The sequence below is a fragment of the Drosophila erecta genome, unplaced genomic scaffold (assembly GCF_003286155.1).
Source record: "Drosophila erecta strain 14021-0224.00,06,07 unplaced genomic scaffold, DereRS2 tig00000000-arrow-pilon, whole genome shotgun sequence".
Taxonomy (NCBI): domain Eukaryota; kingdom Metazoa; phylum Arthropoda; class Insecta; order Diptera; family Drosophilidae; genus Drosophila; species Drosophila erecta.
In genome coordinates this window covers 21,329,980-21,357,817 of record NW_020825194.1, presented here as the reverse complement: position 1 = coordinate 21,357,817, position 27,838 = coordinate 21,329,980, and the positions used below count along the sequence as shown (strand labels likewise).

Below are 27,838 nucleotides of genomic sequence, written 5' to 3'. Positions count from 1 at the left end.
CGCCAAACCTCGTTTAGTTTCAATTTGAACGCCGCGCATGCGCGTGTAGAAAAATTTCGCGCGCTCCGGAGTTTTGCATCAATTTTTCATAGCATTTTTCGGTTCGTTTGGCGGCTTACAAATCATAAAAACATTTTTGTTTCGCAGTTTAGCAGCCAAAAACCCCAAAGATAAATCGCTTAGGTTATGAACTGTCAATATTAGTTATCATTAAAAACCCGTTGGCTGTTTAAATAATATTTCACATGTGAAAGTTGGGATAAAAAACAACTGAATTATAATTCTAACGCAAAATTTGCATATGGTGTAAAATGACAAAAAATAAATTGTGAATCTTATGAAAAGTGAAGTAGAACAAGCTTTATTGTGACCGCGGACAACAAATGACCCTATCAAATGTATCTGGATCTGTGTCCCAATTCTTGTTTAAGCAAAGAGAGTGAAAGAATATGAGCTTGAGCATTTATCGAAGGCTGTTGAAAATATTGCTCACTGAACTATACAATATATGTTTATTGGGGTTTAGCAGAAACTTGAAGATTTCACTCTAAAATAAAAGAAAAACTTTCCTAATACTTTCTTGGTCCGGTTTCCCCAACCTTTTCAAGTTATCACACAATAAAAGTAACTAAAGTGTTTTCAAAACAAAACGCATTCTTTTCTTTGTCACCGGTTTGGACCAAACTAATTTATGCATTCATTAGATAGAAGGTGACGCCCCTTTCGTAGAACTATATTCAAAACACTGTTTATGCTAATCTCCTTTTTAGCGCTGACAAGTCAATTAATTTAATTGTTTACCGTCGTCTGTGGAATACTTTCAGTTGTCTAACAAATATGCTTTACTAAGCAATAAGACAAGCTGGAATACGGTCAGTAAATAAATAATCGAAAGTGTGAGACAATCAGAGGAATAAAATGTGGATCCACAAGGGAAGATCGAGCGACTGGCTTTTGCCATTGGCATTTGGTAAGTTCAGATCTCTAAATTACCCGGTCTTACCACTCAGAAACTTAGTTAGAATCGATTGAAACCAGTTTTTGTCTTATTTTTTGCGGATTGGGTGACTGAACGGGAGCAAGGTCGTTGTGTCGCACTAAAAAAATGTTGTTTTATGTCAGCCTGCCAAATAGCAGAGCTTATGCAATCCCTGAATCCACCAACAGCTCCCCCTCAAAATGCAATGTGCCGAATTGCATTGCCTTGTGAAATGCCAACCATGGCGACGCGGGGCTTTGACCATCAATTGCCGTTGACAATATGAAAATGAAGTTTAAATGCCTCGGCATCGGATGCGACACCGTCCGAAATCCCAAATACGTGCGCAAAGTTGCGTTTTAAGTATATTTGTGTATCGTAGCGAAAGTACGAAAGTACGCAAAGCGGTGGTTCCACCGCGGATTCGTCCACGTCCACGTCCACGTCCACCAGGCTGCGCGGATAATCCGCACAGTGGACCCGGAGACTACATTCCACTTTACGACATGGCATGCACTACGCGATTTAATTACAATCAATAATGATAAGGGGCAGCATTTCAATCAAAAATCAAAACATAATCACATTTAGGGAAGGAAAAAACAACTGAAACTTTTAAGACCACTTTGTAATTGTACTGATAAAAGTAATACAGTTGTTCCCATGGTCGACTTGAGCGCAATGTTATATTATTGATTTAAATCAATTAATAGCGCCACAACAATGACGGCGCCACTGTGGAAACGACAGAGTAATCTATGGAAAGCCTGGTATTGATGGAATGGCATACAAATTATTATCGCCATCAACATGGACGGCATTCGCTGACGGTGCATTACAGCGCCAAGTGGATATCTAAACTGGACGCCAACCTGGGGGGATCGACAAGCCGGAGTAGGGAGTGCGGACGGAGGGAATACGGATTCATAGTTGGAGCCGTGGGCCAAAGTTGAGGTAAACGTGCTCCACATCGAGTGCGCGGCATTTGCAGTGAAAATGCAATTTCCCATCGGGGGAGCAGCAGAAAGGAATGTGTGCATTTGTCTGGCACTGACTTCGTGGGAGATTGGGCAGATGTTTCGGAATTCCAAGTGCTGCATCCATGTAAAAAATACCTGGAGCGGGCAGAGTTCGTCCGAAATATTCCGAACTGCATAACACGGCAGTGGATGAGAAAGAAATGAACCATCCCTGAAAAGAAAACACACACTTCCCGCAGCAATTATGCTAATAACTTCCTAAAACCCAGCAACTTGGGTTTGCTAATGGCCAAAAACCAATTACATTCATCACAGTCATCAGCCCAAAAAACAAAACTCGGCCCAAGTTCACTAATTGCCGCCAACAGTTTACAGTTTACATCATTTGCAAGTTTTGTCAACTTTCTGCGATGCCTAATAGTTGCAGACCCACAATTTGAAGGTCCGTAAATTTGCTTTGGACAACCCCAGCTGCACATATATATTTTCTGTGGAAAACAAGATTTTTCACTTCCCGTGTGGAGAGGAAAAAAGCAGCAAAGGAGCGGGAGTTTGAGTTTGGGGCGTGAAAGGAAAAAGTAAAATGCTTGCCAAAAAAACCACACGTTGGCGGACTTTGTCTGTGTCAATGACTCTGAAATGATTTTAACGCGAATTTCTCGTTTCGCTTCTCAGTTTGCAGTTTACGTTTCACCGATCGCCACTGATCCAAAACTGCGGGTCAGCAGCGTACGTGGACTTTATTAGCAATTGGATAATTGACATAATAAGATGTTCAAATGGGTAGAAAGCCGGCGGAGCCTGATCTATTTGAGCCACTTTCGACCGCCGAGCGCTGCTACTTGGATGTTTAACCCGCTGTAATTAGGGCCGTCTGGCATATAAGCCACGTTTGAGTTGAATACTTGAAACATATACTTTTCCTATACAGTCCAAATCAATTTGAACTTGACAAATCTGAATAATGTGTATTAATAATGCACGAGAACTGAATGTTTTATTTATTGATTTCGTTTGCAACCTTAAGTCCTCAAACTAGAGTGTGAATCTAATTAAACGGTGTTCAACTAACGGAAGTTTATGCATATAAAATTTATATCGAGTGTTTTACATAACGCTATAATTAAGACCAAATAAAAAGCGGAACACATTAGTGGAAATTATTTTTTAATTTCTACATTGTTTTTACAACTACGAACAAAATAATGCAATCAATAATTAACATTTCTACTGCAGTGCGACGTTGATTTAATATATATAATATTTGTGAATGTTTCCAAGAATATTTAACAAATCAGAAAGCTTTTGATTATCTTGCATCTCAATTGCCGGCTATAAAAAATATCAGATCTGCGTCACACAATAAGCTGGTTTAACCCGCAGTTCATTTTGTTAGCAATTAATAACTACAAATATTCTCTTAACACTTTGGTGGTCTGTAAACATTCAATATATTTCATTTTTGTTAAAAAAGACTTTTTAATTAAAAAAAAACCTCAATATGGAGATAGTATAAGTACATTTTCTGTACTCATGTCGGAAAAAAAAATGGTGCACAAAAAAAAAAACATGTACAATATTTACAACAAAAATTTATGATGGTACTTTAGCAAAGTATAATTTAGAAGAAAGCATGTTCATTTTCACAAATTTGACCCGCAGTGCTATTTTAACTCGAAGGGGTCAAGTAAGCCAGCCAATTCGATGCAGGTTAATGTGGCTGTTACTGGTGGGAATCGTATAAATATTCACGAGTGTGATTCAGAGAACCTCAGTTTGTACACTTTAATCAGCGGATGAGATGCACGGAAGCAGCCAGCTGCCTTTGACCTTGGCTTTGGCCTTCGCGCTCCTTTGTGTGGGATGCACCCAGGTCCACGCCCAGGACGGCCTCTTCCGGTGCAGTGTGCAGTACAGATGCTCCGATGAGAAAGAGTTGGCCTGGGCCATGGCAGACGAACGTTGCTATGTCTTTCACAACAATTGCCTGCTGAAGGTGGAGCAGTGCGCCCGAAAAAGCAGTGGCAGATCCGAGCTAGTTGAAACCAGCCGGGAGATCTGCAAGCCCAGCTGCACCAAGGATTGCCCGGTTATCTACGAACCAGTCTGTGCGCAGATCTTTCAGGAGGAGTACTTAACTTTTAGCAACGAGTGCGAGATGCGAAACTATATTTGCACAAATGAGAGGCGTGAGTTGAAAGTTGGGAAACTAGAAATGATTGTTTTAAGACTGAGTTTTATTCTTATTCAGCTTACTCCTTTTTGGCCGTCGGCGAATGCGTGGAAGATCCAGTTGGTTAAGCCTTTCAACTAAGGTTTACACATAATAAAACAACAAATTGACCGGAAAGAAACACGTACTGTTCAGTGTTAAAATGTAATTTAACCCAATTTCGCGCAGCGCCTTGACCAAAAACAGGATCTACAAACCAAGTACAGCTAAATAAAACGAAAATAAAAGCAAAGCTGGCGCACAGATGTGTTGCAATCATGTCTCAAATGATTTAGCTGGCCAACAACAAGTTGCACAACTTTTACGCAGCCACTTTGGCCAGCAATTCAAGTTCAATGTTGTCTGGCTTTTCCAGCGACCACGCGGCCACCAATCTCTTCCTGATTGGCCGCCAGTGATCGGATTTAATTAAGAAAAATTTTGCATTTGCAATATGCAAAAAAACTCATTTGAGCGCCAGCCAACAAAGAAACTCCGCAGCGCCAATGTCCTCGGGGCCGTTTCGCAATTACGCGACGTCCGAGAGAGCTGGTTGCAACATTTTCCTCAGAGTCGCCATCGAATCTGTCCAGGTTGCAGTTCCAGCCCACAGACTTGCTTTCATTTGAATTAACTTGGTTGCTTTTCACTGTACCCTACATAGGCACTATTTGAAAGAAGGCATTTGAATACACTAAGCTGGTTGAAGTACTAATAACTCTTTAAAGTCCTACAGTACAACCTGTGGGATAGTTTATTTTTTAATATGTATCATGATGCTGATGGAGGTTCGAATTAATGTGTTAATATCTAAAATCATACCGCAATGAGTTCCCAAATTAATATTACATAAATCCTAGGGATTCAATATCTAAAAGCTTGATAATCTGCAGGGTGTTTGGAATTTCAGCACCAAATGCCTCACCTCCTTGCTTGTTTTCTTTATTCATTTGGATTTGCATTTCTTGTAGAGTTTCTCACTCTCGAAGTCTCTCATCCACTTTTCACCCAATGGATTTGATTGTTTTATGGCCGCTGGCAAATTTACACAATACCATGCCGAATAGTTATCAACTTGTCCAAGGAGCGAACTGCAAGTCAAGTGCCTTTCCACAAGCGGAAGAAATACTCCGTGTGCCGACGAATGCAAATTTCCCACAGATGAAACAAGCTCAACGCCTCGATAATAACTTAATTGATTTATAGATCTAACATCTAACTCTAACCAATATTTGGACGGTGCCGTTTTCGGCATTATGCAAAGTGTGGGGGTTGGTCGATGAATTAAAACCGGTGCTGAGAATCGGTTTTTAATTTAGCTTTGACGTCCCTGGGTCATTACGTTTTGTTTGTCTCATCTCGACTAATGACAGAATTTGAAAGTCAAACAGAGCATATTCGGAATTCATTTGTTTCGCTCTCTAATTACCAAACAAAGAAGTTTACGCATTACAATTATATTCCAAGCAAATCAGGTAATGAAAATGACATAAGAAAAAAACAGACAAGAAAAAATACTTCAGGGGAAATTAGACGCTTGGCTGACTAAAAAGTCAAAAATGACGCACAATGATTTTGGTGAAACGTTTTGTTTAAAACGTTAAAAACGATTTTATATCATATACTGCTGCCTACGTTTATATATACTCTAAAATTTGAAGAACCATCCTACGCTGGTGTAAAATAAATATACTGGCAAGGAAGAAGTCGAATCATTTGAAGATTTTGAAAGTAGTTATTGGCAAACATCCAAATTTGCTTATTTTTACGGCTACAGAAATGTGACCATCAATTTTTATGAATCTGTTGAAGCGATATAATTATTTTTAACTCTGCGAAATTTATTTAAACGGCTTTTTCAATTTCAATCACTGCTCCGAGGCACATTTACTCATAACCAAAACATTGAATAGTCATACCTGCTGTGATTCCACGTCTTCCAAGTCTTAAATTACCTCACACGACCGTAAAAACTGGGCTAAAAGCAAAAGCCACAAAATAATAAGAAGCCAAAAAATGCAAGGCAGATGCCTTGAATCAAGCAGCATGGAATGGTAGGAAATCCATGGCTTAGGTGTAAACTGTGTGAATATTTTTCGGTTATTACACGCATTTTGTTATTATTATTTACCCCCCAGACCGCTTGGCATTATTTTTGGAAACAACACGAAGCCTTTGGCCAAATACAGTCTTAAATGAAAAATGTCAACACATGAGACGATGTTTTTCAAGATTATTAAAACGAGCAAGTGAAGTGGGGTATTGGTGGGGTGGCACTAGATGATGTGTAAGCCAACAAAGCGCCGCATTTGGTAAGAGACATTCCATTGTTATTGCGCTTGTAACTGAAACTTTAACTGTAACTGTAACTGAGCCTAGACTGAACTCAGATATTGCTGTTATACTTAGTGCAATGATGACGGGCTCGTGCGTAACTCAAACGAGAAACTAGCAGACGTCGGGTAAACGACCTAAATCACACCCTCTAAAAGACTCGGGTAGAAAGATCGCCAACTTTATTTAAAAATGTATGATATAACCACAATCGAAATAAACTAAGCCGACGTCTTGAGCTGCTTATAATCATTTTTCATTCACCTGATGACAGTTGACAGCATGACATAATTGGGCATTGTTGGTACAGCTTCGGTTCGGCCTAGTAGGAAAGTGCCCACCCAGCTTTTGAGACAAGAAGTGTTGGCATTTGGGCTTTAATTAGTGGTCTAATTACCACACCAGTGATATATGAACTAGTTGGGCCACCGCAGGGAAAGTTTCAGCAGCTGCTTCATTGCATTTTTGTGGGCCAACTGGCGCGTGTTAAAACAAAACTGGCATGACTTAAAAAGCACACACCGCCTGCATAGATGAAATTTTTTGGATTAGAGTCAAGCCAAATCAGAGGGTCGACAAATATGGCTAAAACCAACTCAACCCGTCTCGATAGCCAAGTGCACTTGTTGCGTCTGAATGCTCAAAATAGCTGAATAACTGAAATGGTTTGTCTTATTGCAAATAAATTATATACAATAAGCACATCATTCGGGATGCGACTTGGGGATGGAACAGGTTGCATGGTTAGCTGAAGGAAAGTTGGTATCCCATTAATGTAATGACCGTAATCGCGGGGAATTTAAGCAGGCTCAATCAAATGTGACATTTTTCAAATGTGATCCCTCACCGGATCATGGATTATTTTCCTCGGTGGATAAGTGTTCGTAATTTAATTTATTTTCATTGGTTTACAGATATCATTATTTGAGGATCTGGTAAATATTAATGGGACTTTCAAATTGGTAGTCAAGTAACTTTCAAATGTCAATGAGCAGGAATGAAAACACAACAGATAAAACAGTTTAGAAATGCAAACTTTTCAAGGTTGGCGCTTTCTGGACAACCAAATACATTTATGGGATGATATTACAAAAAAACTCAATAACAAATATTTAGACAATGACCTTCAGCTAAGCTAAAGTTTGCTGCATGTTTTACTAAAATAATGACCGCTTCCTTCAAATATTCAATTTGCCTCGATTGAGTCATTAGTCAATTAATTAAAGCTAGCTTAAAAATACTTTACAGAGATTACATTTTAAGGAATCTTTACAACTGAAAAATTTTAATTATATTTAATATTACAATTTATTGATTCAACATTTTAAAGCAAGGAAAAAGTGGTACAAAAAACCTTGAGCAGATGAACTTAGAAACTTATTTAAACTTCGCCAAAACTTCAATAAAACTAACTTGTGCTAGTGAGTGAAGGATCTGCTCGCACTTGATTGTGTATAATAGATGTTAATTTGAAATTAAATTTATTTTTGTTTCGTTTGATGATAACATCAATCGGCTTTATATTTGCTTTATCGTGCAATTTACAAGTTGAAAAATAAAAGGGAAGATTAAGGATCATTTTTAAAATCTTATTTTGAGTTGTTTGCAATTTTTTAATATGAATATGTGCACAACTTCCCCAAATCTCAGAACCGTAAAGAATAGTGAGTAGGAAAACTTTTTTTTTATTTTAAAGCTGGCAGGTGCCAACAACCGCCAGTTGTTGATATATCAGCAAAATTCAATTTTGTTTAGTTGTCGTTGGCTAAAGGGATTAACGGTACACGAAAAAAGAGAATTTAAAGTAAACACCGAAACCGAATTGCGCGTTAAGACACACGTCCGAACTTAAGCAAGATCAGAAAGCAACTCCGCAAAAAATTATGATGTTACCCATTACAGAAATGCGATGTACATAGTGAATTCCGTATAAAATTTGCCATCAAATTGCATTCAAGGTTTGAAATGTTGAATTTTTGACATTTTTCTCAAAAAAATTTCTTTAATCCTGATTTTTTGATTTAAATTATCAGTATTTTGTTCACAGCAGATAAAATATTGGTCTGATTGTGGAATTTCATACTTCGTTGAATTCGATATAAAATTTGGCATCGAATTGCATTCATTCGCAAAAAATTATGATGTTATTCTTACAAAAAATTTCGGTAGCAACCTGCTGCTGATTATGATCGCCTGGTAATTCAATCCGAAAAATCTACAATTTGCCATAAATATTTACATTTTGGAGGCAAATTTGAAAGATTTTTCGGTTTGAATTACCAGGCGAACATGAATTCCAGAAGGTGACCAACGATCGTTTGGTTTTCGGTAGCAACCTGCTGCTGATTATGATCGCCTGGTAATTCAATCCGAAAAATCTACAATTTGCCATAAATATTTACATTTTGGAGGCAAATTTGAAAGATTTTTCGGTTTGAATTACCAGGCGAACATGAACTCCAGAAGGCGACCAACGATCGTTTGGTTTTCGGTAGCAACCTGCTGCTGATTATGATCGCCTGGTAATTCAATCCGAAAAATCTACAATTTGCCATAAATACTTCTTACATTTTGCAGGCAAAATTGTGAGATTTTTCGGTTTGAATTACCAGGCGAACATGAATACCAGAAGGCGACCAACGATCGTTTGGTTTTCGGTTGCAACCTGCTGCTGATTATGATCGCCTGGTAATTCAATCCGAAAAATCTACAATTTGCCATAAATACTTCTTACATTTTGCAGGCAAAATTGTGAGATTTTTCGGTTTGAATTACCAGGCGAACATGAATTCCAGAAGGCGACCAACGATCGTTTGGTTTTCGGTAGCAACCTGCTGCTGATTATGATCGCCTGGTAATTCAATTCGAAAAATCTACAATTTGCCATAAATATTTACATTTTCTAGGCAAAATTGTGAGATTTTTCGGCTTAAATTACCAGGCGAACAGGAATTCCAGAAGGTGACCAACGATCGTTTGGTTTTCGATATGTATGTATGTATGTATGTATGAATGTATGTATGTATGTATGTATGTATGTATGTATGTATGTATGTATGTAAGTTGTGTAACTCTACAATTTGCCATAAATATTTACATTTTGGAGACAAAATTGTGAGATTTTTCGGTTTAAATTACCAGGCGAACAGGAATTCCAGAAGGTGACCAACGATCGTTTGGTTTTCGGTAGCAACCTGCTGCTGATTATGATCGCCTGGTAATTCAATCTGAAAAATCTCCAATTTACCATAAATATCTACATTTTGTGGGCATGTATGTATGTATGTACGTATGTATGTATGTATGTATGTATGTATGTATGTATGTATGTATGTATGCATGTATGTATGTATGTATGTATGTATGTATGTATGTATGTATGTATGTATGTATGTATGTATGTATGTATGTATGTATGTATGTATGTATGTATGTATGTATGTATGTATGTATGTATGTAAGTTGTGTAACTCTACAATTTGCCATAAATATTTACATTTTGGAGACAAAATTGTGAGATTTTTCGGTTTAAATTACCAGGCGAACAGGAATTCCAGAAGGTGACCAACGATCGTTTGGTTTTCGGTAGCAACCTGCTGCTGATTATGATCGCCTGGTAATTCAATCCGAAAAATCTACAATTTGCCATAAATATTTACATTTTGTGGGCATGTATGTATGTATGTACGTATGTATGTATGTACGTATGTATGTATGTATGTACGTATGTATGTACGTATGTATGTACGTATGTATGTACGTATGTATGTACGTACGTATGTACAGCAGTTTGCTACCGAAAACAAAACGATCGTTGGTCACCTTCTGGAATTCCTGTTCGCCTGGTAATTTAAACCGAAAAATCTCACAATTTTGCCTAGAAAATGTAAATATTTATGGCAAATTGTAGATTTTTCGAATTGAATTACCAGGCGATCATAATCAGCAGCAGGTTGCTACCGAAAACCAAACGATCGTTGGTCACCTTCTGGAATTCCTGTTCGCCTGGTAATTCAAACCGAAAAATCTTTCAATTTTGCCCACAAAGTGTAAATATTTTTTTTGCAAATTGTAGATTTTTCGTGTCCATAGCCCTATAATTCCCAACTGGTTCTCGTGAGGGCTGTAAGGCATGTCTTCTAATTTAGAGTCACAAAATATTCCAAGTCATCTTTCTTACCGGTCGAGCAGTGAATGTAGTGTATGCGTAGTGTGTGTAGTAGTGTATGCGTTCCTGATTACTTGCAAGATCACATTGGCATCCCTCTTGAACAAATAACCAGGTAAGTGTTATTTATACAAGTGTTTGAAATTATGATCGCCTAATAATTTAAACCGAAAAATCTCATAATTTTGCCTGCAAAATGTTAATTTCTTTGGCAAATTATAGATTTTTCGGATTGAATTACCAGGCGATCATAATCAGCAGCAAGTTGCTACCGAAAACCAAACGATCGTTGGTCACCTTCTGGAATTCCTGTTTAGTCTTAAGTGTGATTACTTGCAATATCACATTGGCATCCCTCTTGAACAAATAACCAGGCAAATGTTATTCATACAAGTGTTTGAAATGTTATATTTATTTTAAAATATTTATTCATAAAAAATATTTAAAATATAATATACAATTCTTGTTCATTAATCTCGAGCTGTAAGTAATTAAATAATAATCTATTATTTTGTCATAATTATATTAGTGAGTGAAATAGTGAGGTCTTTAAAGTGAGTAGTAAAAATTTTCTTAAATAAAGCCTGAAGAATGTTTAACTTACTGTTGGAACACATAGTTATTGCCGCTTTTAATATTTGTTTAGGAAACATATTTTCTTGTAGCCCTATAATTCCCAACCAGTTTGGTTTTCGGTAGGAGCCTGCTGCTGATTATGATCGCCTGGTAATTCAATCCGAAAAATCTACAATTTGCCATAAATATTTACTTTTGCAGACAAAATTGTCATTATCGAAACGAACGATTTCCTTAAGGCATTCGATTAAAAAATATGTTGATATAAAAGAAAACATAAAATGAACACATAAATTGAAAAACCAATAGAAACAAAAATGTAGGTGAACCATAACTGATGAATTAGGTATGAATTAGGTATGATGAGATTATTATCCAGTTCCACCTGAGACTAGGAGATAAAAATGCTGATATTCATTTAAAATTGAATCGAAATAACCATAACCAGCAATTCAAAGACTTAAACTGAGCAGGAAAATCAAATCAAGGTGTTGTGGCAACTTTCAATTACATTTTCCGTTGCATTGCATACGAGGAATTGGACACGCTATACAACTGCTGTACAGAAATATAGAGCAAAATTGTGGCTCCGAATAAACCAATTTATCTCAAAATGTGTCCAATATTTCGAAATTGATGTCAAACAGTCAGAAAATAAAATTCATGCTAAAGTAGAACAAATGTGATACAGATCAAGTTTAACATAATGGTTTTCGTGATTGTGGACTGAGAATTTGATATTGATACTCATTGATTAGCTGATCAACTATGTCTTGAATGTATATGGTGGTAATTAATCTCTTATAGTCACTAATTTGCAGAGTTACCAATTTGTCAACCGCGATAGCCAAGGTTAACTTCCAGTTAGCGGGTGATAATTTATAGCCGCTTTTACTGAACTTCTTGTTTAGCTCTCGGCGGAATCTGCATTAACCCAATTAAGGCTGAATCAAAACTTGGCTGACCTCTTTCACTGACCTCAGGTTAAATGAATATCTTTCTGTTTCCGTGGAAGAAACGCTACCATGTCATTAATAAAATAGGTTTGGAATGGAGTGATTATCGTGCTGTAAAGTTACCAACATTTACAATAATTAACCACAATTAAAACAGGCCAGTGGGCAACGCATATTTATCAACTAATTGATGAATTTGAAGGTTGTTGCTCGGATAAGCTAATTATTATGTACGGATTACTGGATTAGCCAAGCTGTTTTTATACCCGTTACTCGTAGAGTAAAAGGGTATACTAGATTCATTTAAAAGTATGTAACAGTGAGAAGGAAGCGTTTCCGACCATTTTTATTTTTTATTTTATTAATTTTTTCCCAGTTTCTACCGATATTCCAGAAAATGTTGAAATTTCTCGTTTGCGCTTCCACGAGGAACTCGAGTATAGCATTCTATCTTGTTTTTTTTTGCTCTACCATCTGGTTGTGCTTTCAAGTTCTAAAGTAGCCGAAAATGGTTAAATTGTTTGGCAATAAACCAACATGCAAACACGATTGTTAACACCTAAAAAAAAGGTTGCTAGCCGAGCTAAGCGTCCAAATTAAGCCAATTAATTTGGCTAGTTGAGACAACAATCGCTTGGCATGAGCCATAGTTTAGTACCAAAAAAAAGAAGAAAAACAACCAAAAGATTTCGATTTTTGGCAACACAAAGAACGCAGAGACCTAACAAAAATGGGTAGGTTTAAAATGCTATATAAACAGCACCTGAATGCTAAAGTAATTAATTAAAGTGCTACACCAAGTCGGCAAAAAAAATGTCATATTTGGAAACCACTATTTATGGTCTGTCTGTGAGTTAGCTCAAATTCCATCGTTCTCCATTGTCTGCGGGAGGTTTTCACAGGGCAAATCCGGGCAAAAGTGCACAGGGTTACAAATTTTGTTGTTTGGTCATTTCGTGACGGTCATTGGAATTCGCCTTGACCGTTTTGGGTCAGAGGTCACAGAGCACTTGTTATTAAACAGCACTCTTAAAAGCACTCTTATTAAAGCCCGATAACAGTTTTTAAATTGTTTATTTAGGGAATCCCCGAAGCAGGTGGCATTAATAGCTTCCTGTTTTAGCCATGACTAGGTATTCGGCGGCTTAACCATTTGTCTAAAGTCTCTATGGCTCTGATAAATGCGTTTTAATTATGTGAATTTTATAAAGTATATTTTGACTGGTTTTGCCAGGTATTTATTTATGAATGGAGCTTAAATGGCGGTTACCAGAATCTTTTGAAAATGTCTTATAAACTAATTAATGACCAAGACTGAACCAGACAACTAATTTGCTGCTTATTAAATCAAGTTTTTAAATTCTTCCAACTTTGTTACATTTCCCAATTATTTAATTTATTCGAATTCTTCCATATATAATTATAATTATTTGTTTATGGACTCTAATGAATACCAAGAGAAATCATTATATAATTTGGTATCCTTGGTTTTCTTGTTAAAAAGTAGGTTCCTTTCCTGTTGGTAATAAGCAACCATCAGTGTTTGAACACGCTCTTTTAAATTCGTGCTGTTGATTATGACATTCAATGCCTTCCAACTGGAACCATATTAGTTATAGATTTTCATTGGTCAGCCCAACCCAGCAGGGCCTCCAAAAGATAGGCAACAACGTGACTAACAACGCTCTAATTAACAAGATTTACTTTTTAACGTCGTTTCTTTGTCGTTTTTTGTTACCCGATTGGCACTGGCTTCAATCAACTCAAAACAACGAACCACAAAGGCAACTAATTCTAGTAGTTAACGATTAATTCTGTCTGTGGCTCGGGATTAATTGCCTTTTAGTAATCGCCGTGGCGGCGCCCTCGTCATGTTCTCTAAGCTTTTTGATTCCAACAACCTCAGCACCCGATTTCCGCCTTCTATGATAGAATTTGACCGTGTTCTTTGAGAACAAGCAGCCACAAAATCATCAAATCATTTTTAAAACCGCAGCTTTAATTTACTTGATGAGCTTATTTTATTTGTAATAGAATGGTTCCTAAGCAGATATGTTTCACCGAGAAGAAATAGTATATGATTAAACCAAATGGAAATATGGTTTTTAAAACTAAGACTATGGTTTATTTGTAATGAGCTGTGTGCAGATTTAGGAGGATACTTAAGCCATAATAGTTGGAAATTTATGTTCAAATTCAATATTAATTGTCATCATTAATAGCATTTTTTGAAATAAATCAATTCTTCTTCAAATATCTACCATAAAGAGCATCAAGTCTTTTACTTGTTGAAGATAACTTTTTCATGATCATCTAGAGCAGATAATGGGGAATCGATGGCGGATCTATAGAGATCTACGACTGGCAATCCACATTTAGCAGCCATCGACAGCTGGCGACCTTGCCGATCGATTTCTTGCCACAGATCGAATCGATCAGATCGCTCGATTTCTGTAACGCCGCAAATGGATTCGAACCGTGGCCATAATACACCAAATTGAAGTTGTGTTACCGTTTTTCCATTCTGGCCTTTTATGAGTTTTGTTGGCTGTAAGTGAATTATATTTAAATTTGTTTTGCCTGGCTTGGCTGAGCTTCGAGTGATAACAATCGGCTTCGAGCCATTTGCTGTTGCTTTTACTTTGTTGCATGCACAAATAAATTACTTTTAATTTGCGTAATCATTTTTCAATGGCAAGCATTGGTTATTTCCATTTGCATTGTTTTGCAGAAGTTCATTACACAACTATAGCCACAGTGAGGCCAGAACCTCTTAGCTGTAGCGCTTGTTTCGAGAAAGCCATCATAAATAACTTCGGATCTATAGCGATTGTCGCCGGGTCAGTCCAAACGCCACTCGAATCGTGCTCCATACGCCCCGTGGACCCCAGTGGGAGTTTGGCTTTTAATTTTCTGGCCAGACCGAGAGGGTCAAGCGTTTGGGTCACCAAAAACCGGAGGCAATAGGATTGTCCATGGAGTGTGTGAAAGACAAATTTACTGCTTCAATTTTGGGCAGCCTTGGGCTTAAAAGTTTAGTAAAATATACATATATTAAGGAATAAGTGGGAATGAGTCAAATATTTGATTTAATTTAATTGAATTAATCTTTCATCTTATTATTTGCCTTTCTACCGTAAAAAGCTGCACACAATTTTGAAAATTTTGTTGCCAATATCTACATGTATTTTTTATATTCTATTTGCCAGACATTTTGAAATGTCTCAATCGACTTGATTGTTTTTATTTTGGAATGGCAATAAAAACAGGTATAATCGTAAAACATTACCTTGAACCGGATACCAGTAAATTGTTTAACGCATTTCAGAAAATCGTTAAACAACAATGAAAGTCAGTATCTATAATGTTCTTATTTATGTTGGTTGATTGGGAGTTATTTTTATACCAGTTAGGATGTTTTAAAATAGCCTGGCGATTAACACAACCAATAAAATTAGGTTTGGACCAATCGACAAATGGGAAGGCCATAAAAGTAATGCCAGTAAACGGAAAATCCCAATTACATTTACCATTCCCATTTGAGGAAACACATTTGTGAATGAGGAAGCACTTTGCAGACTTTTTCGTTGCCAAGCTGGCCGTGAAATGTAAATCTTATAATGAGATGCAACTGACCGTTGGAGGAGGCGGAATGAGTGTGCAAATGTAGTTAACTAAATGCAGGCAGAAAGTGTAACAATCATTTTCCATTTCCATACAATTAACGGCCGGCCAATGATAACAATTACTCCACCAAACATTTCCATGGATCGCTGATCAACTGCTATTGTTGAAGTGAAGGGGAATGTGAAGATAATTTCCCTATTTCATTTCTGTACGAAGAGATCAAATTCTGAATTGAAAAAGACTATCTTATTTAAAAGAGCAAATCTTCATTTATACCATATTGGAAGAGCTTCTTCAATTAAGGTTAATCCTTAATAAAATGGCCTGATTAGGCGCTTAGACATTTATATCGAAAATTAAGCTTCGTTGTTTGATCGTCGCCACAGGAATAACGAAAAATTGGTTAGATCATTTGAATAGTAAGCCTTTAATTGAAGTTCCAATGATTGTGTTGAAGTGTATCTTTTTGCTAGTAATTGGCAATGCAGTACTGCAAACCTCTCGGTTGACAACTTGGTCTACGAATTTGACTTTGATGAACGCAGTTTGATTTGACGGACAAACTGAGACGCAAGCGGGTGTGTTTTTCCATGTTTATTTAATGGGCGGTTAATTTGTTGTTTTTTCTAAGCTGTCCGCAAATGCTTATAATGGGTGCCAGTGCCAGATTGCGACATTTGCAAACGTATCCGCGATAGCCGATTGGAGGAATGGAAGGAAAACCCATTCACTTTTCTGTTTCTGTCGCAATTGTTGTCGTCGACGAGCGGAAAGCGTGGAAAATAACAATATAAACTAAACGAAAAAGTGCACATTTCGTATTATTTTATACCGAATTGTAAAAGCAACTACGCTGATCAAGTTGCAGTTTCGCCCCAAGCGGATGTTGGTTCTGGCCATAAAGTTAAATTCCATCGGTGCGTTGCCTTTGATATATGAGTTAGACAAGTTCTCAGCCATTTAACGGAATGCAGCTTAAAGGTCGGGCCAGTAAAGGAAACAATGGATTTAAATAATACCTAGACATTAACCAATGTGGGCAGTTGCTCAGAATTAAATTGGGGTGTGAACTGCTACGTTGGCGAATTACTCACGATTGGTGTGGCTGAAATGAAGTTAACATTTTATCAAGCGCAAATTTTTTGGGCAGATTTGAATTCGAAATAAAAAACGAAACACTGAGTGTATACTTGACAGCGGCTACTGCATTATAATGTGATTGAAGATTGAAGTGAATCTATGTTTACGACTCAGCAGCATGCAAATGAATTTCCACAAGTTCGTGAGATACTTAACAAATTTTTATTACTATTGCCAATGAAAGATCGCATAAGTAACAGAAGTAGCAATTTAGTTCGCACTTTACTTGGCTAATATTTGGACCACCCGAAATTGTGCGATTGGTTTATTGCATTTTACGGCCTCTATAATTTGTCTTCTGGCCAAAATTGTAAGTGAAGGCAAATCTGAGGCCTTGCGCCTCTGTGTTTTGTTTTTTTTCTGCTCAAATCGGACAGCCAGCAATTTGAGCTTGACTTCTTGGACCCGTGGCTCGTGTAATGCCTGCTTTACAGATGTGGAGTTTATGGTTTTAGTTTATGGCTTACATGGACGACTTTACAATTTGGACCATAAATGACCGGGGGCGCGAGTGGTATCGTTTCGGCCATTATAATTTGGAGTCGCGAGCTGAGTGGCACAATAATCGGATCGCGGGATCCGCCGATCCAGCCAAATCAGTGAGCGTCGTGCACAGTCCGCTGGCCTCCGGCTCACTTTGTTGATGATGATGATGCGATGGCCACAAGCATTTCAAAACAACAGCGAAAATTAGAAATGGGTGGCCGAACGAGCGGTAAATGGAAATGGTCGAGCCGGTGACAAAATTAAAATTCATTCACGCTCAAGTAAATATTTACGCAATAAATTTGCATTTAATTGCATTTGAGCGATGCATACCGGGGGCGGCCACAGAACACTGGCCGAAATCAAATCAAATCAAATTAGAAAACAATCCACCAACAGCAGGAACAACACTCCAAAATGGTTCCACCACCTCCCCCAAAACCGAGTGACCAAAACAATTCGCTCGTCGTATCGAAATCTAATCAAATTATGCGCCAGAAATGTCAAAAAAGCGTGAAATGTTTGGCTCCGGGGCGAGTGAATTAACCCAAAACAGGTGAGTACTCCACGTCTGGTCCACCTGTACGCCACCTGCACGCCACCGTACCCATTAGCTCTCCCCATCCCCGCCAGAAATCGCATCAAAATTGCACAAAATAAGAAGCGCTCAACAAATCATTTGCAAATTTTATGCAAAATACATGCAAAAGTGCTTGGTAAATATGGCCTGATCAGTATCTGTATCCGTATCCGTATCTGTATCTGTATACTCCGCATCTCTCTGATTCTGACCACAAACATTTTTGGAGCGATTCTCTTGAATTGAACTAGAATTTCAGTGGGTGCTGGTGATGATGATGAGGGTGTGGGCTCGGGCCAAAACAGCGACTGTGACTGCGGCTAAAATGTTTTTATGCGGTTCGCTTAATGTGTTTTGGCCATAAACCAACTGACAACCGGGCAAAACAGCTAAAAACCCACGGGTTCAAATGTGCGAGTGTTCGGCGGAGAGTGCCATCCAAATGACAACGATAACAAGTCGAATCCCCCGCGGGGTCAGTGCGAGAATATCCCGACCATTCCCCATCTCCTATCAGGAATCATTCTCAAACTTTTGTTGCCCCCGTTTATTTGTTTTCGCGGCTGCCTAATTGCATTTCAGCATTCTGCCACACTCCCATATTTATATTGTAATTGAAAAAGCATCGAGGGTGTGCCGTTGACCATGACAAGTTTATTTAGGATAGGCACTTCCACCTGCTCTCCTTCTACCTCAGTTTTTGTTCGCATTGCGTGCTTTTTGCCTTCTTGTTAAAGAAATCAACAATTATATTAGCCAGTCTGGGAAACTTTTTGCATGGAGTGATGTATGGAAAAATGAGTTTGATTGTAGAGCATAAAAAAAGTAAGACACGTCTGGGTTTTGTCATAACTTCAAGTCGGTAACGACTCTTTAATTATTCACTACACGCAATCACTACGAAAAAATATTTTATTTATAAAGAAACAAATGTGTAAATATACATTTAAAGTATAATTAATTAAGTATTTATTTAGAATGTCAAATATTTATTTAAAAAAACAGTAAACTCATCTGCACAATGTGTTGATTGGCAATTCCATTTGCGATTTTATAGAAAATCACAAATCCCCAAGCCGAATCCTAGCAAATTATTAGCAATATGCGAAAGGCAAATGCAACTCATTTTTCAAAGGATTTATACGACAGCCGGAAGTTGGAAGGCAGATCTAATAAGCCCCAGCAGTTCCGAAGGGGACAAAGACAATAGCATAAATCTGACACGTTGCCCCAAAATTAATTCCATACGAGCCACTTGGGAGCGACGCTCGGTTGAAAATTGGCTGCAGCCAGGTGGCAGATGAGCCATCGCAAAACATTTTAGTGCCCCGCAGGCTGGATGCGAGCACACAGACAACTTATATTAATTAATGCAAAATTGCATTACGCATACGCACAGGTGTGCGGAGCGCAGACCGCCTGGCCGGGCCAACACATGAAAAAGAGTCGTAAAATGAAAACTCTTTCAGACTATAAAGAAACAACTAAATGGAAAGCCGGCACGGATATGACAAACTGAAAGATCAAATAAAGACAAGCATTTTCGGTAACACCAGAGTTGGGATGGGAATAGCATAACTGTGACTATGAACTAGGATCAATTTTCAGTGCGCGTTTGAAATATGCACGTTAATGTACAAGGATTAATAAATAGGAAATACTCATTAAATAATGTTCTCAAATGCAATATAATTACTTTGTTAAACGTTTTAAACTCATTGCTGTATCGGTTCTTTGTGGGCTAGTCAGACATATTCCTCAAAAACAGTTAACTACACTTTGTAAATAATTTGTACAGTTGCCTAAATATCTGCAACCACTGTTGTGGGCGAAAACAACCACCCATTTCTGGTGTCACATATGCAACAACAAGACCTTTCTTGCATCTAAGTTGCCACTTAAGCCCGGCCCGCTCTCCAATGCAAATTATCTGCCCCACAGCTCTGATTTGGCTCGAACTTTCGGACACTTATTGTGAGGAGACTGCCGACTGGCGACTGCCGACTGTCCATGTCGTGGGGGCCGACTCCCAGGTCTGCAGATTGCAGGTCGGCATGGCAACTTGCAACACATGCCGCACAGGACACGAAACCAAACCAATCCAATCCAATCCAATGCAAACTGGCCAGGAATGGCGAAACTGGCAAATCCCACAATTACTTATGTTTCGCAGTGATTGGTCACAAGGCACGGCTTAAACAAGACTAGCCCAAAATTAATTCCCCAAATTATAACACATTTTGATGTGTCTTGGACAGACAAGGACGGACTTCTACTTTGACATTATTAATTTAGGTTCAATCGAGTTAACACTCATATTAAATATGACTGAACCCAAGTCTAATTTCTCACAGATAATGACCCATATATTTAAGCATTCGAAATTCAATCCCAAATTCAGCGGCGCATCACTGGCGCCTTTCTTTTCACTGTCGTCTGGGACTGGGATTCCCCTCCCATGGAGGCTTTTTGTGCCTCTGCCGGCTGAAACGGCTCACTAAACACGGCCCACAGAAGCGGAGAGTGTGGCCAACAATGCACACGATAAATAAATTGCTGTACGCCATATGCAGTGGGGAAAGATGCAAGAAAAATTTGTTCGACATTTTACCTAATGCTATTTTATAATAGTATTTCTTTTACGGTTATGACAGCGCTTTTCGGTTTCTGTGGTTAAGCTTCGTTGGGTCCGGGTTTCTGCTTCATCCAAGTCACTTAATTGTAAGGTTTGCATCTATTGCTCAACATCGACTGGCTTTTTCTTTAAATTATTTAAAAATTATAAAAGCTTTGCTCCGGGGAAAAGAAAAAAAGTGCCTTAAATTATGTTTGAATAATTTCTTGTATACTCATAATCAAAATATTTATAATACTTGAGTATTTGGTTTTTTATTAATACCATACAAAATAAAAAGTGCGTGATGGGATTCAGACAGTAGAAAGATATCTCTATCTGAAAAATACCATTGAATTTCTGAGATACCATTCCAATTTACACATATCTGTGAAATCAACTGCAGCGCTTTTTTGATTATCAATGATAAGTGGTCTCTGGGGTTTTGCAAACTTGCAGTAAGTTCTAGGGAGTGGATGATTGGGATTCCTCGACGGATCGCAGCCAGGCGCAGTTAAGAATCTCGCGCAGATTCCAGCGAGCATGTGCCTCCGGCTCCAGAAGCACCGAAACAGTAGCCTTGGCCTGGGCAGAAATCAACTCCTGCAGCTTGCGGCGAAAGGCAAACTTGCGGTTGCGCTGATCCTCCAGCAATTTGGTCAAGTTGCTGTCATCGAACGGCATCTTGGCATTCATCATGATGAACAGAATGACGCCCAAGGACCAGGCGTCAGCTAGTTTTGGATCATACGGACGTCCACAAACTACTTCCGGTGCAGCATAGGCAGCCGATCCGCAGTACGTCTCAGATTTCATCTCCCGGCCATTTTCGTCGCGACAATAGCGAGCAAATCCGAAATCGGCCAGCTTGATGTTGAGTCGCTTGGAGAGAAGGATGTTCTCGCACTTGAGATCCCGATGGGCAATGTCCAGGTTGTGCAGATACTTCAGTGCCTTGGACATCTGCAGGAACCAGATCTTTGACTGCTTCTCATCAATGGGACCCGATTTCTTGATGTGCGACAGCAAATCACCATTCTCCGCGTAACGCATAAAGATGAAGATCTTGGGACCGCGCTGCAGGATGCTATGGATCTGTATAATGTTGGAATGATCGATCTTGGTCAGGATTTCCAGTTCGCGCGGAAAGAACTTATTCACGAAATCGGTGGGCGCCTTGGCCTTGTCAATGATTTTACAGGCCAAATGTACTCCATGTCCATTATCATCGGCATAACCGGCGGTTATAACAGTGGCATACGAGCCCTCGCCGATCTTGTGACCCACATTGTAGCCCCGCTGCGCCAGTGCATCCACATCCGAGTGTCGGGTACCCAACTGACGGTTTCCAGCGCTGGAATTGTATTTAGACATGGCTCTTGTGTCCTCGGCGTGCGTTTAGTGTATTTGTCCGAGAGTTTCCAACTAGGTGATTTGGTAATGGCATCAAGCAAATGCTTCTTTTCTATATGGCGAACATATTTACCCTTAAGATGGTTGATTTCACAAACTATAATTTATTGCCACTTTGTGTATTTTACTTACGAAATTCGAATCCAGAAATTTTGACAAAACCTACAAACGTTATGAAGTGTGAAATAAATATAAAAACGGACGTGCACAGCCTTCTACCATTCCAGAAAATTTGAACGAACAGACAAGGCTTACTACGTCCAATAAATTAAAAATAAACATTAAGATGGCAAGCGAAGTAATAATAAGAGGGAAGTCCAAACTTATCGATGTTTTTAAAAAAGTCTGCTCTATATACAGATCATCAAACGCCCCTATATCATTTGTTTTAAGACCCTTTAAAAGCCTGCGGTTTTTTGAGTGTCGAATGATTATAAACTTAATAAAAAGCGGAAAAATGCAACTAAAGAATAAATATTTCTATATTACAGTTGCCATTCTGGTTTCCACGAGCCAAGCTGGCACTGGCAGTGCGTCCCAACCAGCTCCAATCAATAGGAATCCCCTAGGCAGCCACAACAGCAGTGGCATCGGCGACTCGGAGCTGAGTGCCTCAGAGCGAAGTCGACGACTGATACCCTACATGGCCTTCTATCTGCCCGCGCCCGAGTTGCCCATTAATCAGCAGTATGCCACAAAGCACTCGTCGTCGGCCGGCGGAGCACAGCTGCAGGCACCGCTGCCTGGAAGGATACCAGTGCCGGTGGCCTACATGCCGCAGCAGAAGCACCATCCCCACCACCATGGACCACCGCACCCGCCACCAGTGTCGCACTATCAGTCGGGCGTAGGCGAGGTCTTCCACTCCCTTGCGATTGGAAGCCACCAGCATCAGCATGCGCCCCCACATCCGCCACCTGGTCATGTCAAGGAGCAGCAGGCGATCACCAATTCTGGTGCCACGTATATTGCGTACAAGCCATTGAACCCGACGCATAAGGCAAGTATTTGAATAGAGTATTTTCCAAAGGGCATGTATAGTATAGCAATAAAACTTCGAGGGTATTGGAAAAGCACTTTGATACCTATCCAATCTTCTTCATTACAATTGATTTCATGAGCCATAAATAAGCAGAAATAATCAAGTAATTCATAATTTACACGCACGCAGCACAAGACGGTGCAGCATTTTCCGCCGCTACCGCCGTCCCCCAAGGAGCAAGTGCAGCAGCAGCATGCACAGCAAGCGCCGCAGCAGCAGCAGCAGCATCAGCACCGCCTCCTCCTGCACCACCAGCAACCACAGCAATTCGAGATCCTATCGCCAAGCTTAGTCGCATCCCAGTCGCAGCGACAGCGGGGCAAACAATCAAAAATCAATTTAACACCATTTACAGCGCAAAACACATTGCCGGGACAGTTTATACCCATTATTTATACGCCAGTGAGCAGCAAGCCGGGCTCCTCCGCCGATGCCATCAATTACAATAACATCCAAAGCAACCTGAAGCAGCCAGAAATTGTCTATAAAAATTCCCATCAAGCACAAATCGTTACGGATTATGCAGCCGGAGCTGCTGCCTCCGCCTCCGCCGAACAGCCATCGTCACCATCCTCATCTGGCGAGGAGGAGAAGGGCGAGAAGGTGCTGGAGCAGGAGGACCATGGAGCCCAGGAGGAGGCGTTGGAGGAGCAACAGCCGCAGCAGCACCAGCAAGTGCAAAACAATCCAAGGTAAGACTTCTTGTCACTTGTGCCTCTCATACCCAAGCAGAAAAAAGCCCAAGAGCCCAAAAAGTAAGGCAGATCGAGCTCTGATCCCATGGAATCACAAACCGTCTGCTTGATAGGCAGTTCTCACAGCCACGCCCACTTATGTATCGTGATGCAGTTGCAATATCGCATGTAGAATACAATTAAAAATGTTGCCACTACGGCTGTCTTTAAAGCAGTTTCACGTCATCTATACATTATTAACAACATTACACAACAGACTTTTAATTGGTCCTAAAAGTAAATGGTACATCAGACTTTACAAATTACTTGTAAGACACACCAATTTAATTAACTCAGTTACGAGAGATTGCTAAACTATTGTATCATCACCCAAATAGGTCAATAATTGTACTCTGTTTATGTGCACCCGTTTAAAATTCAAATATGCAACAAAGACTTTAATATGCTTCTGTTTAAAGCACATGCAATTGGGATTCCGTCTGAGACGGATACTGCTGCAGCGCAATGCCCTTGGGCAGAAAAATCAATTGCATTTCATGCACCAGCCCAGTCCACTCCAGTGTCCGGCTCCGACTCAGGCCACGTCCGCTCTTCTCCTACTCTGAATCCGGTCTTCCACATAGTCACCATCTTTGCAACTCCAGAGGTGACGTAAGACCCATGACGACAGCCATAGCGACTCCAATTGCCGTTCGTTGTACAGCAAGAGGCGCAGCCAGTGGGCAAAGGTGGTTTGGGGAGACTCGACCTGGCCAGTGTCTCGTGTTCCTCTCCACATGCTCATGTAGTAATTGTCAAATTGCATATTCATGTCATAGGTAGCCAGCGGGCTCAGGTCAAAAATCTGTCGTACAATGGTTATCAGAGAATGGGATGGAACATGGAAATACATGCCAATCAGCGAAGATTTTTACAACACCACACTTTAGTTGAACGCATTTCGATGCACACTTTTGTTTTTCGACTTAAATCGCTGATTAAGTTACTCTTTCAACAATTTATTTAGATAATAGTATCAGGGATTAAAATTCATTCAGGAATTCATACTATAACTCCTTGGAATTCAGCTTACGTATAACATAGTACAGAAAGTTCATAATGAACTCCCATGACATTTCTGCTTGAAACCGAAACCATAACCGCTTTGCATGATTAACCTCCAACAGCATCGGCTACGCTTCTGTGTCGGTTCCCGATTCGAGCGCAGTTACCGCCACCACATCCTCCAAAAACGCATTGATAATACACCAGAAATCACCGCATTTCGGGCACGTTAGTAAATACGAAAGCTACTTCAATATGGCCCCGCCCTCGACTAGTGTTGGTCATCATCCTCACCAGCAGCATACTCCGCACATGACGCCGCAGGAGAAATATGTGCTTTACTTACAGCAGCGCATGAAACACCAAAAACATCAGCAACATCAGCATCTGCAGCAGCAGCAGCAGCAGCATTACGACTTTTCACATCCGGTGGTGCCGGCACAAAGCAATACATTGGCTGGTAGCCACCATCCACAACACACCCATCTGCACCCGCATCATACCCAGACCAAGCCCCATCACCCGAACAAGTACGACTCCCTCTACGTAAGACCGGATGCGACTGCTGGCCAACAGGTGCTGCACATCCCGCTGCGCGCACTCATGGCCCACGTCCAAGAGCAGTCGCACTCCCAGTCACAATTACAAGCAGAGTCGCAGGCACAGTCGCCGCGCCACGATTTCGCCAAGGATGAGCCGCTTGGGTAAGTCTTTCGCTCGGAAGGAGGAGCAAGAATCTTAGAGAAGGAGCAGAAGCTCCTAATTTGATAGGGAATTACATAGTCAAACCATATTCTACTAAATACCCCCATTATCCAGAATACTCATCAATAGGCACACAAAGCTAACAAGATCCGTAAAAAACTGAGCATCTCTTAGTAACAATTGAATATGCTGTTGTCATTTAGCTGTCCAAAAGCGCTTACTTTAGATCTGAACATTACTTTTAGTTCCCCAGCACCACCGCAGTTTATTGACTACCTAATAGATGGGCCAAGACAATCGCTGGAGGAAGAGCAACAGCACTCCCAGCATGAGCGTCCATCGGCTCATCAGCCGCCACAGCACGCCTACATTCTGGTGACCACGACAGCTCCACATATCGAGCATCAGCCTGCACCACAAATGCACCCTGAGATTTCCACACCGCGTCCCCCGATTCTGTATAACCAACAGCCCACACTTCGCTTGCAGCCAGTCCATACTTACAAGGCCACCAGGCGTCCCATTTACGTGACCACACCCTCGCCCGCGGTGTCGCCCACTTCAAGTCACACGGTAGAGATTACGCCGAAGTATGTTTACGTTTCCGGGAAGCCTCCTACTGCCCACCACCCAGAGTTACCGCTTAGAGAACCATCTACGGTAACGCCTATTAAACTTAAGCCCGTTTACAAATACGCCCATGAGCGCCCTCCATTAACGCCTGCATACGTACCAGAGGATCAGGATCAACTACCAGATATTCGCACCTCATCGCTGGCCGAAATTCTTCACAAGCTTCAAGCGAGCAATCATCTTCCGCAAACCTTAACACCCGACAACATCGACAACTCCATCAAAACACTGATCCGCATACTTCAGAATCTAAAGCAAACCCAAACCATTGTGGCTAATCCTCCGCAGCATCATGAGGAGCACAAGTCCAGTTCCCAGGATTATGATTACAATACGGGCAGCGAAGAGGAACACCATTCCCAATCAGAGGAGGCGGTTGCCAGACCCAAGGGACCAAGTGGGTAGCCTTTACATCAATATGTTCCCTTAATTAATTTACATTCGAATAGATAAACACCCTGGACCAAGCACTGGAAGACCTGGCATCGATTATCCCAACTATGCGGAGATCCCTCAAACCAGCTTTGAGTGCACCAAGCAACGCTACAAGGGATTCTTTGGAGATCCGGAAACCAACTGCCAAGTCTGGCATTACTGTGATCTTAACGGAGGAAAAGCCTCGTTCCTTTGCCCCAATGGAACCATATTTAGTCAGGTAAACTGGAAACCCTAATTTTTATACACGCGTGTTCAAAATGAAACAAAATATATATATAAACAGATTGCTTTAACCTGCGACTGGTGGTTTAATGTCAAATGTTCAACAACCGCGCAACTATATGTGCTGAACGAGCGACTTTACAAGTACATTCTGCCTTTCAATTCAAAGTTCCCCGAGGACTACAATGGACCTATTGTGGATAAGTAAGACACCATAAAGATTCGAAAGTAGTCATTAATAAATGTGCCCTTTATTCAAGGTATCTGGCCATGAAATACCAGGAAATGGAGGAAAAGATGCGCCAGGAGAAACAACGCAAGGCGTCCCAACAGGCGCAGAAACCCGAGGAAGCACCATCTACTCTACCTGCTCTGCCCAAAAATCACAAACCAGAACCCAAACATGGTAGCGGAATAAATGCCCAGGTTTATGAGCAAAGCTCTGAGAAAAACTTGCTTATCGACGATGAGATAGATGATATTTCGGAGCGTGGGACCTACGATACGTACGACCAAACCGCACCCACAACTATAATGGCGCCCACGAGCACACAGGACACACAGTCCTTTGTCCTTAAGCCAATCGTTGTCTCCTCCACTCCACAGCCGCTGCCAGAGATTGACTTCGAAGTGGAGCCAACAGCTCCAGGCAGCAGTGAAGAGGAGGATCATCTGCAAAGTCTTAGGGAAACCAAGGAAGTTGAGAATAAAACTCGAGAATCCACAAAGGTAAGCGTGGAAAAGCTGGAGGTAATCGAGATCAAAACCGATGGAAACACCGGACAACTGATGCCCATCAAGAGCAGTAGCAAATGAGCGTTCCGTGGAGAGGATGAATAGCTTGCCATATTTGTAATGAGAAATTCGTTTGCGAGTTGGTTGTACAATCCCTAAATTATTCTTAGCGAGCAAGTACTGTAAATAGCTAGCTGTAAATGCAACTGTATACATACCTATAGCTATAGTGAAATAAAATCTGACTAGTAAGTAAAAA

General features: G+C 40.2%; 4 protein-coding genes across 7 annotated transcripts in view; 2 read left to right on the top strand and 2 right to left on the bottom strand.

Moving 5' to 3' along the window:
* Positions 1-27,838, bottom strand: part of LOC6551818 — a 59,389-nt gene that overhangs the window by 28,984 nt on the left and 2,567 nt on the right. The gene's annotated exons all lie outside the window — the stretch shown is intronic.
* Positions 15-27,838, top strand: LOC6551832 (DNA N6-methyl adenine demethylase). Of its 2 annotated transcripts, none has more exons than XM_001979593.3 (9): positions 15-101; positions 825-970; positions 22,557-23,065; positions 23,237-23,799; positions 24,969-25,550; positions 25,797-26,581; positions 26,634-26,839; positions 26,906-27,048; positions 27,105-27,838. In XM_001979593.3, the coding sequence occupies exons 2-9, from the start codon at positions 919-921 to the stop codon at positions 27,658-27,660; spliced, it is 3,396 nt and encodes a 1,131-aa protein (XP_001979629.2). In that variant the 5' UTR covers positions 15-101; positions 825-918; the 3' UTR covers positions 27,661-27,838. The 2 variants fall into 2 exon arrangements, with proteins under 2 accessions (XP_001979629.2, XP_026834190.1); XM_026978389.1 differs by lacking the exon at positions 15-101 and adding an exon at positions 130-711.
* Positions 3,736-4,447, top strand: LOC6551821. Its single transcript, XM_001979591.3, has 2 exons — positions 3,736-4,148; positions 4,211-4,447. Exons 1-2 carry the CDS (start codon positions 3,761-3,763, stop codon positions 4,258-4,260), a joined length of 438 nt encoding a protein of 145 aa, XP_001979627.1. The 5' UTR covers positions 3,736-3,760; the 3' UTR covers positions 4,261-4,447.
* LOC6551831 (testis-specific serine/threonine-protein kinase 1) lies at positions 20,907-22,304 on the bottom strand. Of its 3 annotated transcripts, none has more exons than XM_001979592.3 (2): positions 22,139-22,304; positions 20,907-22,077 (listed from the first exon to the last, which is right to left on the bottom strand). In XM_001979592.3, exon 2 carries the CDS (start codon positions 22,024-22,026, stop codon positions 21,118-21,120), a length of 909 nt encoding a protein of 302 aa, XP_001979628.1. In that variant the 5' UTR covers positions 22,027-22,077; positions 22,139-22,304; the 3' UTR covers positions 20,907-21,117. The 3 variants fall into 3 exon arrangements, with proteins under 3 accessions (XP_001979628.1, XP_015010271.1, XP_026834211.1); XM_015154785.2 differs by having other exon boundaries at positions 20,907-22,117; positions 22,198-22,304; XM_026978410.1 differs by having other exon boundaries at positions 20,929-22,139; positions 22,198-22,304.